Here is a 12,298-nt window from a genome sequence, read left to right on the forward strand (position 1 = left end):
ATTAAAAATTTACTGTGGCTAATTCACTCAGATGCTGAGGAATCGACTGTTTACAAACCAGGGAAGTGAGGCTGACTGTTAATGCACAAGCAATACATAGTCTGCACTTTGAATTCTTTCCATACTGCACCATTAAAAACAAGTTACGGAAAAAGCAAGGCAGTGAGATCATGCCCAAAGATGTTTAACATATGGGCCCTTGGCATAGGCAGTGGAAACATTGTGTCTTTTTGAGCTCTTTGGTCATGGGTATATATAGGGGAAAGTCTAAAGCAAACCACGGCAGATGAAATAACATTGAGTCCTCTCTGAGGCAACCCTCAATATTTACATAGCTCCTCGGTGACTCGCCATCTGCCCACTTCTGCTGGGGGCCATCTAATGGACTTAGATACTCTTAGCCTTCTCTGTTCTTTAGACAGTTACTGGGCAGCATGAATGGATGGCGGGCTCCTTTACTCTGCTGGTGTGGTTATCAGTTAGATGAGGCTGTTTGTACCCCCGTCCTTACTCACCACTTTTCATTCACAGGATTACAAGCAAGAAGAAGATCCAGCAAAATTTAAATCGATCAAGACAGGACGGGGACCACTGGGTCCCAATTGGAAGGTGCAGTTCATACTCTTACCACCAGGGGGCTGAGATCAGGGACTGGGTGGACCGAGGGGTCCAGCTTCCTGAGGGGGTGCACCAGGGAAAGAAGATGGATTTGGAGGAGCTGAGTCTGGGCTAAAGGGAGCCCCTTGGCTGCCTCCTCAGTTATGTGCTTGCCCATGGGTGTTTTCTCTGTGCAGAAAGAATTGGCAAATCAGAAAGACTTACCGTACATGTGCGCCTACAAACTGGTAACTGTCAAGTTCAAGTGGTGGGGCCTTCAGAACAAAGTTGAAAACTTTATACAGAAGGTGAGTGGCTGGAGGGAGGCGGTGAGTGGAGCAGCCAGCCACGCATCGGGGACTTGTATGTGCATTGCCTGAAAAAAAGCAGCTTAGGCGTGGCTGCCTTAGATCCATCTACTTGGATTTGGAGGCCAGCAGGGTCATCCGCCCCTCCCTGACACCCGACTCCCTGACACTCTTACCTCTTAGGGTCAGGAAGATACCCCATGTCATCGAGAGGGGACACTGAGGGACAGAAATGGGAAGGAAGTGACTTGCTGTGATTCAGCTCAGACATTTGTTCCCTTTCTTTGAAACCCAAAAGCGGGAAGTTTTGTAGTCTGAATTCCTCAGGGTCCTGAATAGCTGGGCTGGAACTGTGCAATTGAGCACGTGCCCTTAATCCAGACTTCCTCTTTCTGAGAGGTTGGAGACCCACACCAAGTTTACTGTCCTCCCCTTCAGCTTCTTGTGGCTCCTGGAGAAGAAGGAAACACCTTTGAGTGCTCTGTACCTTGGCTGCATTCTAGTGTTTGTCCTGCATGCCCCTGCTTCATGTCCTGGCAAGGCTCACCAGGAATCCTCTGCCCTTTGGTGCTGCTTAGTCAGGCCTGGCCAGGGAACCAGGCCCTTCTTCCTCTAGTATCCAAGTGACACACCCATCTGTGAAGGGCTTGTCTTCCCTCCCATCCCCCACCATCCTGATGTACCTTTTCTCTGGCCTTGTGGATTTTGAGGCCCACTAAGAAGCTGATGTAAAGGACCCGAGGTGAGACATCCTCACTTCCCACCCTCTAGCCAATAAAGAAAATAAATAGATGTGGCCAGGCATCCCCTGCTCTATAAATGGAAGTATTGGCATCAGTTCTTTGACTGTAGGAAGGAACAGGACAGTAGAGTCCTTCACCTACTGAATTGTCAACTTGTCTCCTCCATTTTTTAGCAAGAGAAGCGTCTATTTACAAATTTTCATCGGCAGCTGTTCTGTTGGCTTGATAAGTGGGTTGAGCTGACTATGGATGACATTCGCAGGATGGAAGATGAGACCAAGAGACAGCTGGATGAGGTAAGTGGGAGCTTAGGGGGAGGCTCTGAAACTCCAGGTTAATCCATAGGCTAAATCCATAGCAGCTGATTATCAGAGGCGCATCAGTCAGGATCCTGGCTTGGATGGACCAACATGACCCAGGCTGCATGGCACTGATTCTGTTCTGACAAAACTCTGGCCAGGTGGGACAAGTGGGGCAGCAATTTTCAGAGGGAAAATACACTGAGAGCTTTGTCCTGAAATTCTGGGAAGTTTTCTTGTTTCTCACCAATCAGCAAAACTGACTAGTTATGGAATATCTGCTCTGGGGCACTAGGCCCAACTGTAGACATGATATCTTACTTCAAGGACCTCTGAGAGACCCAGAAAGTGTTGACCAAAGGAATAGAGGCCGAAACAGGGCACACTAACTGCCAAGGAAGGGGTACAGACAACACCTGCCAGAGGAGTCCACAGGAAGGGTGGGCACCAGGCCTGGAGCAGTCAGGAGGCAGGGTGGGCGCTGAGGAATGAAGGAGGCCTAGAACAAACCTGTGGAAGGCCTTCCTCAGGCACCACACAGTACCCAAACTGCACCAACAGACCACTTTCCAAGGTGGCTTTTAGCTATAGTTAGTTTTACTGGGTTCTCTTGAGAATTTCAGCTTCCGGGCTTGCTGAGCCTTGAAGTGGGGCCCAGGGAGGCTTGTGTCCCCCAAAAGTGCTCCTGGCCCTCAGCTGGAAGGACTGCCTGCAGCAGTGAGCTCAGCTGTGGGGATGAGGGCACAGCCATGGTGGGTATTTAGTTTCAGACCCTCCTGGGCACCTCAGAGCATAATCACTTCACAGTCATGTAGCCATGCTGGGGAGAGAAAAGCTTTTTCTATTCCCAACCCTTTTGCCCTCCCAGATGTCTCTTCCTTTACCTCCTGGGCCTCTGTGAGCGCCTCCCCTTGGAGCTTAGGGCAGGGTTGGGGAGGGGTTCCTGTCTCTGCTGTGCTTTTCCTGGGCTGGGTGACTCTCATGGGTGAATCGTGCACCAGTGAGTTCCTGTGTAAGGCCAGCTATCTTGGTTAGAATTTGACTGCATCGGGCTGGCTCCTCACCAGGCCCTGGGCCAGAACCCCTGTTTTGTTTGCTAAAGGTCTACCAAAAGTTGTGTGTTTATGACCATAGTTTTAGGCCTTGTGAGCTCCTAGCCAGGAAAAAAAGTATCCCAAAATGGGGATTTACTTTCTCCTTTCATCAGTCAGCCAGTAAGTATTTATTAAGCATTTGTATGTGCCAAGTACTGTGGTTACAAATAAGCAAAAACAGTCTCTGCCCTCAGGGTGCTTACATTTCTAAATGAGGGCCCCTTAGATTTGTCACTTGAGGTCACTGGAGAGAGCCTATATTTCTAACATGTGTGTATGTATGTATATATGTGATATATACAAAGTATATACATGGTAGCTTGAGCAAGGAACCTTCTAGCATTTGGGTAGAATGGTTCAGGCCTCTTAGAGAAAATTCTCTTAAACTGAGTCCCGAAGGAAGTCAGGGTCAAAGGGACCAGGGTGAAAAGGGAGCCCGTAGCCTGTTTCAGACACAGGGGAACGTTACAGAGTGCAGGCACAAGAGATCCCAGAGTGTGAAGAGCAGTGAGCAGGCAGGGGCGGCCTCACTGCAGAGTGCATGGAGGGGCAATGGAGGTGTAAAGATGAGAAGGAGAGGGACCAGGGACCAGGGACCAGGCTGTGCAGGGATCGAAATGCCAAAGGTAGGAGTTTCCGTTAGTCCCCAAGAAATAGGGGGCTTAGGGAGTTTGTTGGGAATGTTGAGACGTGGTTAGACCTGGCTTGAGGAAGGTCATTTCAGTGACCTTGTGGAAGCCACATAGACTGGTGTGGGGAGAGACTGGAGGTAGGGAGCCCCATCAGAAGGCTAGAAGGCCATTGCAGTCAGCCAGGCAGGAGGTGGGGAGGCCCTGAACCATAGAAGTGGCTATATGTTTAGAGAGATGGATGTGTAGGAGAGTCATAGAAACAAGATGTCAGTGCTGATTGGGCAGATGAGAGTGAGGAGCTGAGATTGCCAACCTGAAGGACTGGAGAGTGGAGAGCACCCTTGACAGATATGGGGAAGCCTGGAGGAAGGGTGGTGTGGAGGCCAAAGGTGACAAGTTGTTTCGGACAGGTTGAATTGGAGATGCCCATAGGACAGCCAGTTCACAGCTTGGTGATGGAGCCCTGGAGCTCAGGAAAAAGACTAGGCTTGGCTCCATAGATTTGGGAGTCATCTGCAGAGAGATCATTGACTCCGTGGGAGCTGATGAAATCATCAGAGAGAGAGAGAGAGAATGGAGGGGAAGGGAAAAGAGAGCAGAGCCCGGGGGCAGGCGGTGGGGAGGAATGATAGCCATAGGTGGAAGGTTGAACCAAGAGAGAGCAGTATCCAGGAGGAGAAAGGATAGTCACCTGTGCCAAGTGCTAGAGAGGTCCAGGGGAAGATTGAGAAAAGCCCACTAGACTGGCAACTGAAAGATCCTTTCAAAGAGCCATTTCAGTTAAGTGGAGGGGTTAGAAGTAGATAGCAGAGGGTTTAGAAGAGTGACAGGAGACAAAGGAGCCACCCTATGTGTAGATGGCCTTTTCTGGGTGTTTAGCTGAGAAGGGGAGGAAGGAGAGATACTGGAGGAGAGTGTCCAGAAAAAGATCTAATGAGGATTTTTCAGAGAATGGGAGGGGAGGGATTTGGGTGTGGTTGTAGGTAGCAAAGAAGGAACTGGTGGTAGAAATTGAAGATGATAGTGGGGGCAGTCTGCTGGAGAAGATGAGAAGGGCAAATGAAGAGGAGTTGGCATGGGCAAGGAGGAGAGTGAGCCATTATAGGGGATGATGTGAGAGGAGGAGAGTCACTGAGAATGGTCTTAATCTTTTTTGGTCATATGAGAGATGAAGTTCTCCATTGAAGATGTGAATAAAGTGAGGTGCTAAGGGAGGCTTGCGAGAAGAGATTTGGAAGAGCCAATGTAGTGGGTAGGATGGACATGTGGTTAGGGAGGAATAGAAGAATGAACTTGCTGCAGTTGAGACTAGATGACAGATTTGTAGTGGATCTGGTCAGAGTTTTGTGACTTCCAGCACTATTCAACAGGATGTGAGTAGGAGCAAAGGAGTCACATTTTGGGAGTAATCCCAGGTTGGATTTCAACAAGGAATAATTGTTGATAGAACAATGAATCAAGTTGAAGCTCATCAAGGAGTCAAGGTTGGGAAGGAAGGTGAGTGGAGCCAGAGCCAGGGTGCGGGAAGGCCTAGAAGAGGCCTAAAAGGGGCCTGGATCGGAGGGCATGATGAGGTCAAACGGGAGTATTGGAAGCATAGAATGACGGGGAATAATGAAAGGTCATGACTAGTTAAAGGAATTGCAGAGGTCTTGAACATGAACATTGAACACTTGTGGGTGGTAATGAAGGCCATGGTCATCTCTGTGTGAAACTGATGTGGGAGGAACTAGGAAGTTGGGGGGTGTTTGAAGGAACATGAGGATGTACGTTGAAGTCCCCTGGTATGATAGCAAGAGTGTAGCCAAGAGAGGGAGACTGTGAGCCAGGCCCTGAGCCCTGGTGGTCAGTAGATAATGACTACCAGGTGAGAGGAGAGATTACTGAGTGATGGCCCCTGGGAGTGGCAGATGAGTGTTAGGAACACTGACCCCCGTTGGAATCAGGGAGTCCTCAGGGAGTAGGCCAGATAGTGCAGCCAGGCCTGGAGAGGACAGCCAAGGAAGTAGGGTCATTTTGGGGAGTGCCAGATGATGGCAGGAGCAAGAGGAAGAGGAAGTCTGAAAGGAAAGCGAGTGGGTTAGGTGCTGAGCAGGAACTTCAGCGGGCTAGAAGATCTGGCCTGGAGCGATGGGATAGGGAGGAGAAGGAGAGGAATGAGCATTTATTGAACACCTACTTTGTGCCAAGCGCTGAGCTAAGTGCTTTCTAATCATTACCTTAGTTCATCCTCACAATAACCTGGGAGGCAGGTGCTATCATTATATCATTATTTTATAGGTGAGGAAACTGAGACAGACAGAATTTAAGTGACTTGCCTAAGATCACACAGCTAGTTAGCTGAATTTGAACTCAGGTCTTCCTGACTCCAGGTCCAGCACTCTATCCACTGTATACCAAGCTGCCTCCGATGAGGATGTGGAAGCAGACAGCTGGGGTTGGGGGTTCTTCGGCAGTTTAGGGATGAATGTGAGAGGGGACAGGAGGATGCAGACCACTTGGGGACAAGTCAAGGCAGAGGATCAGTGGATGGCAGGGGGGTTTTCTGGCCAAGGAGGTGGTCAAAGGTCTCTGAAGTGTTGCCTTGTGGTAGCTGTGGTCTGTGCCCTGGGACTCCTTCTCACAGGGACTGTAATCCCTCCAGATGAAATTCACGACAGCAACCCCAGCAAGGTGAGACCCCAGACCCCCTGCTTGAGGCCTTGCGCAGGTCACATGATGAGAATCACAATGTGGTTTCCTGTGACTGCTGAGGTGTTTGCCTAGTAACCTGCAGGAAGCTCGTGGCTGCTGGAGCTGATGGGACTTTCCAGAGCTTCTCATTGATCCTGCCACCTTCAGGCAGAACCCATCAAAAATGTCCCAAACAGATGAGAATTCATCCTTTGTAATGACTGCCAGAGAATCCAGTTTGCCCGGTTTCCTCTGCTCTCGTTCTAGTGGGTGTAACTACCATAGTTATGAAGATGCTCTTCCCTTAACTCATCTGGCTGCATCTTCTGCCCGTCTCTGTGTGCTCCCTCTGTAGTGTAGGGCTCATAACCATACCATGCATGTCAGCCACTGGAAACTCAAGCAAAGGCCTAGTGTGGCATTCATGCTGCTTCCCGAGGTGAGCCCTGGTGCTGTGCCAGCGAGGCTTTAAGAAGCCCGGCCCAAAGCTGGAAAGACTGGAACCAGTGGCAAAGGCCTGGTGTGCTACTTGAACCTCCAGCACTAGGCCTGACATGCAACCCAGTCCATGCTCTCCACACATGGGTTGGACATCATGCTCCGCCATCTTGGGCTGTAGCTGCTGCGCTGTGTCATTTCAGTCCAGTCCCTGAGGACCCAGACCTTCCAAGCCTCCCTGGTGTTTGGAGAAAATGCATGAATCTGCCCTCTTTCTTTATGAGGCCTTAGAAATTAGAGGCTCCAACCCACTGGTACTCATGGCCTACAGATTTACATCTCCTACGTCCCTGATCATAGCAATTCAGAATCAATATCCCTTGCTGCCAAAGCCACCTTTCCCTATACATACTCTCATCTCTGTACAGCTGAATGCTCCCATTCCCAAGTCCCTTTCCCTGATGGCATCTGGAGCCCCCTGTTCCATTAGTAACAAACTTCCTTTCATCTCTGATCTCTTAGCAGCCTTTCCACTTCATGGCACTCATAGAGACTTAGTTCCCCAGAAGAAATTGCATCCCTGGCCACTCTCTCTGGAGGCTGTTGCTTTTTCTCTTGTGACCCCTAAAACATCGGACCAGGAGGAGGAGTGAGAATACTTCTCACTTCTTGCTGCCCCTTGCAAATGCCTTCTCTGCCGCCATTTCTCGGAGCCCTTTTTCAATATCCAGCTCCATTGGCGAGGCCAGATCCTGGTGGTCCTGATCTTTGGCTTTCAGATGCCTCCGCATGCTCACCTGTAATGGGAGTGGCCTGATTTCACTTTTGTCTCTTTCAAGTCTTCACCGAGGTCATGGGTTCTTTCTTTCTCTCCATTTCATTCTGCCTTTATCATCAGACCTCTGTAGCTGATTTTGCTTACGACTATTTCCTTCCCAAATCTATCCTCTCTCTATCCTCTTGCTTATAAAGTATTCTGGCACTAAATTCTCTCTCTCTCCCCTTCCCCCTCCCTCTCCCCCTCTCTCTCTTTCTCTCTCTCCCTCTCCCCCTTCCCCGCCTCCATCTCTTCCCCTCTCCCTCTCCCCCTCTCTCCCTCTCTCTCTCCCTCTCTCCCTCTCCCTCCCTCTCTCCATCTCCCTCTCTCCCTCTCCCTCTCTCCATCTCTCACTGTCTCGCTCTCCATTCCCTTTCTCTCTCTTCACCTTTTACCAGGTTCAGATAAGCCTGAGGTTCTGAAATGTTAAGTGCCTTCCTTTGTCTGTTCTTTTGATTTCACCCTAATTCTGAGAGGTCGTAAATACCACCTTCTTTCTCATTTCTCCCCTAATATATTCTTTCCCCCTCCTTTCTTTACTCTCATAAAGCAAACAAGATTGCGTTGACTCTTTCCTCTCTGTTACCTACCATCTCCAGGCAATTGCCAACTCTTGTCTCTTCTATTTTTACAACCTTTCTTACATCTGTCTCCTTTTCTCTCCTACTTCAGAAACTCATTACCTCTTGGCTGGACTACTATAATAGCCTCTTAATTAGTCTGCTGGCTTTGTCTCTCCCTTCCCCAATCCATCCTCCACACATTCTTCTACATTACAGGTCTCATTGTATCATTTCTCTACTTAGAACTGGTTACTGGCTCCCCATGGCCTGTAGGATAAGATACAAATTAATAACACCACCACCACTTTACTGCTTAGCCATCATCAGGGCTACTATCAGGTACACCCCCACCCCATTGTCTCATGTCATTAAAAGCAGCTTACCTCCAGAAGGAGCCAATGAAACAGTGAAGATCCCAGCACGGACCGTGGGCACGTCCACATGAAACTCAGCCAAAACCATGTCTGCAAAGAAGTACTGGACAAAGGTTTTAATCATGCAAATTCCCTTGTGGAGACAGGATTATGAGGGAAATTCAAGTCACTGCCGACAGATATCACAGAAGGGCTATCTGTAAGGAGCCCAGACTTAGTGATCAATGCAGATTGTGCAAAGAAATGGGAGGAACTACAATATGTGACTTCAGGCTGTAAACACTGAGCACCTAGTGAATACCGAGCAACTAGAATTCTTTATCAGAAGCTTGATAGCTTTGCACTATAAACACAGACCTCAAAACATCCTGGAGAACCCAACCTATAAGCTGAAACCAGACCATTTTTACCAACCCGACTTGCCACCGGTCGTCCAGAAGCAACGTTGATCCATTCCCAAAGTGACTACACAGGGAGTGATCTCCGTGTTACGTCAAACGCCTGGCACTGGATGAGGATGAGGATCCTCCCCGTTGTCGTCTCACAGCCGGCATCATCTCAAGGTCATTTTCCGCTACAAAAAACATCTATTTTCTCTGCTGCTCAAGAGTTCAGAGAACATTAAATAAAAGGAATAGGAGAGTGGCTCGTTCCAGGGCTATTTCTGTCTGTACACCATTGAAGAAGAGGAACAAAATAAGGTCATAACTGCCACAAGGCTTTCAAGTTTGCAAAATAATTCACACGCATCATCTCATTTGAGTCTCACAGCAACCCTGAACACAGCTGCCACATATATTATTGTCTTCATTTTACAGCTGAAGAAACTGAGGCTAAGTGATTTGCCCATGGTCACACAGCTAGCAAGTATTCAAGGTAGGATTTGAACTCAGGTCCTCCGGCCTTTTTTGTAAAGCCTTCCATAGTCTAGCTCCTCTTGAATTTTCCAGCCTTATCTCATACTGGAGAGTGTTTTGGTTATTATTTCTTTGGGCTGAGTTCCAAAAATGGAGCAAATTCAGGATACTTTAAGGAGATGATCAGTTAGCAAAGGTATGCTTACTTCCCCCATTCGTGGTTATCTCTAGGATGTATCTCCTATGAATGTAAAAAGTAACCTATACTTCCAAAACATTATTCAGTTTCTCTTCAGTCTTATCTTTTCCATTGTCATTAATCTAAATTTCTTGTCTTTTGTCTTACTTCTCCAATCCTCGGGTGCTAGTTAGTGTTTAAATGGTGCTTTAAGGATTGCAAATCTCTGCATGCATTATCTCCCTCCTGCCCTACAAATAACCTTGTGAGTGTTATTATCATCCCCATTATACAGATTTTATAGCAAACCTGGGGGAAGTGACTTGGCTAAGGTCACAGGGCTGGTTAGTGTCTGAGGCAGGATTCTATCACAAGTCTTCCTGATTCCAAGCCCAGCATTTCATCTGCTGTATCACCTAATAATCTTGTTTCCTCTTCCAGTCCCTCTCCATGAAGCTTTTGGTTGGTTCTTGGTTGTAGAGCTCAGCCCTTTAGTAATGGAGCCCTGGATGTGCAGTTGAGGACGAGTGTCAGGACTCACCTCTACCTTTTTGGTGAACTTGGGTTGGGACTCTCCCTGAACCTCTCTCTTATTAGGAGATGAGAAGATTAGCCTCTCTTCTGTAGCCCAGGAGTTCCTTGGGGCCTCGGGGCCTTTAGTTGCCCTGGCTTCCTTTTTATTGTTGGGTACATCACCTGTTGTAGACTTTAGATTATAAAATCCTGCCTCGTTCTGGGCCTCATGCATATAGAAAGTGACATTTCCTCTGGGCGGTGAAGTGCTAGGCAAAGCCCTCCTGGGTTTCCAGGCTGGAATTAAGGGGGCTGTAAAACCATTTTGTTGGTTTAATTCCTTTCCTTTCTGGTCAGCACAGCCCCAGTATGACTTCTAATCCTGCTTTGATATCCCCTAGCTTCTGCATGTTAGCCTACCTGGGCCCTAGGAACAACTTTTAGCACATCCTACACAAGACTCAGAGCCCAGAAGTTTGTAGGGATGGGCACACGCAGAGGGTGACACTGGTTCCTTTTCTTTTGTTCCTGTGACTCTTGCTGGCTTGGACCAAACTTGTCAGACAGTGGTATTTGGCTAGTGATAGCTCAGAATCTTGAATTTTACTGAACCGGAGGCTCTGGCCAATGTTTTTCTAATCTGTCTCCTCCATTTCATGTTCCTCATAGTCTGGTTCAAAATTCACTTCCCTCCAGAAAGTCTTCTCTAACTGAGTTCACTCAGCACTCATGGCTCTCTGACTGTTTCCCTTTAGCACTCAGTTGGTAGTATGTTCATTGACCTTCACATATGACCTTCCCATCTACAAAATAATAGTATCTTCTATTTCTTCTGTTAATTATCTCCCGTATATGATACCTAGTGGATGCTAAACAAATATATACAACTGACTTGGCATTCAAATGAATTTCCAGCATTTGGGACATCTTGGAATTGGCCTTGTGGGTTCCTTGACCTTCAATCAGAGCTTAATACATGATCATTCAGAGTCTTGTTTTAATTTTATTTATGAAAAGCCAGTTACAATTTTGCTAATGCTTCAATTGAAGTACAACTTCTTAATTGTGAACACAAAATTAGGCTTGTATCAAAGATATCAGAAAGGGCCCTCTGTAATTCAGAAAGTTAGGGTGATGGGTGATTACTTTTCTTACGCAGTGTTCTGAGAGTGTTCACATCCTGGTCTGTTTCCTGGTTCCTGTTTGACATACTAGATTTGTTTGAGCTTTAAAAAGGTGCTTTAAGAAAAAGGCCCCTCCTCAGCATCCTGCTTTCATCGAAGGACCATTTATTAAGAAAAGCCCAGAGAAAGAGATGGAGATTTGTGAAACAAGCTCCTTGTCCTCATGAAATTTATACTCTTATGTTAGGAGAAGCAATACAAAACATATATAAATATATAAAAACTCTGATAAAGACTAGTGTAGGAGATGACCAAAGGCCAGGAATGTAAAGATCAGTTCTGGCTTAGTGTAGCGAGGAATCAGAAGTGTCGTGGGGAAGCTGGGACCTTGCACCACGGATAGGTTTTGTAAAAGGCATTTGGATCAGAAAGGCCTTAAAGCCAAGGCTGAGCGTTTTGTGGTGTGAGGGATCTCTAGAAATGTTAGAAATAATAGTAACTAGGGGCAGCTAGGTGGCTCAGTGAGTAGAGCACTGGCCCTGGAGTCAGGAGGACCTGAGTTCAAATCCAGCCTCAGATGCTTGACACTCTTACTAGCTGTGTGACCTTGGGCAAGTCACTTAACCCCAATTGCCCTGCCCTTCCCCTCCAAAAAAGAAAAATAAAGGAAATAATAGTAACAACTACTCAGTTCTATGACACTTTGAGGTTTGCAAAGCCCTTTTGTGACAGCTCTGTAAAATAAATATGACAGATATTGTGACTGCCATCTTATAAATCAGGAGACTGAAGCCCCGAATAGTGGAGTAGGATGGTGCTTGCCAGGATCCTCCATCCAACACACAGTGGCTAAAGGAAATGAAAGAACTGGGAGAGAGAATTGTGCCTTCAGAGATCTGAATCAGGAAATCTTAGGACAGCTTAACTTGAGGCCCATAAATTTGTTTTTAAAACTACTTTGATAACTGCATTTCAGTATAATTGGTGTCCTTTGTAATCCTATGTTTTTTATTTTGTCCATTTCAAAACATGATTCTGAGAAGGGGTCCACAGGCTTCACCAGACTGTCTACCCAAGGGGTCCATGAC

At 47.3% G+C, this 12,298-nt stretch overlaps 1 protein-coding gene across 1 annotated transcript in view; it reads left to right on the top strand.

Annotated features, from left to right (window-relative positions):
- The window catches only part of PITPNA (phosphatidylinositol transfer protein alpha), a 37,478-nt gene that overhangs the window by 20,563 nt on the left and 4,617 nt on the right, over nt 1-12,298 (top strand). The window contains exons 8-10 of the mRNA XM_036767520.1: nt 532-609; nt 795-905; nt 1,822-1,944. Of these exons, the coding sequence (XP_036623415.1) occupies nt 532-609; nt 795-905; nt 1,822-1,944 (312 nt within the window). The remainder of the gene's footprint in view (nt 1-531; nt 610-794; nt 906-1,821; nt 1,945-12,298) is intronic.

Source organism: Trichosurus vulpecula, chromosome 7 (assembly GCF_011100635.1).
Source record: "Trichosurus vulpecula isolate mTriVul1 chromosome 7, mTriVul1.pri, whole genome shotgun sequence".
Taxonomy (NCBI): Eukaryota; Metazoa; Chordata; class Mammalia; order Diprotodontia; family Phalangeridae; genus Trichosurus; species Trichosurus vulpecula.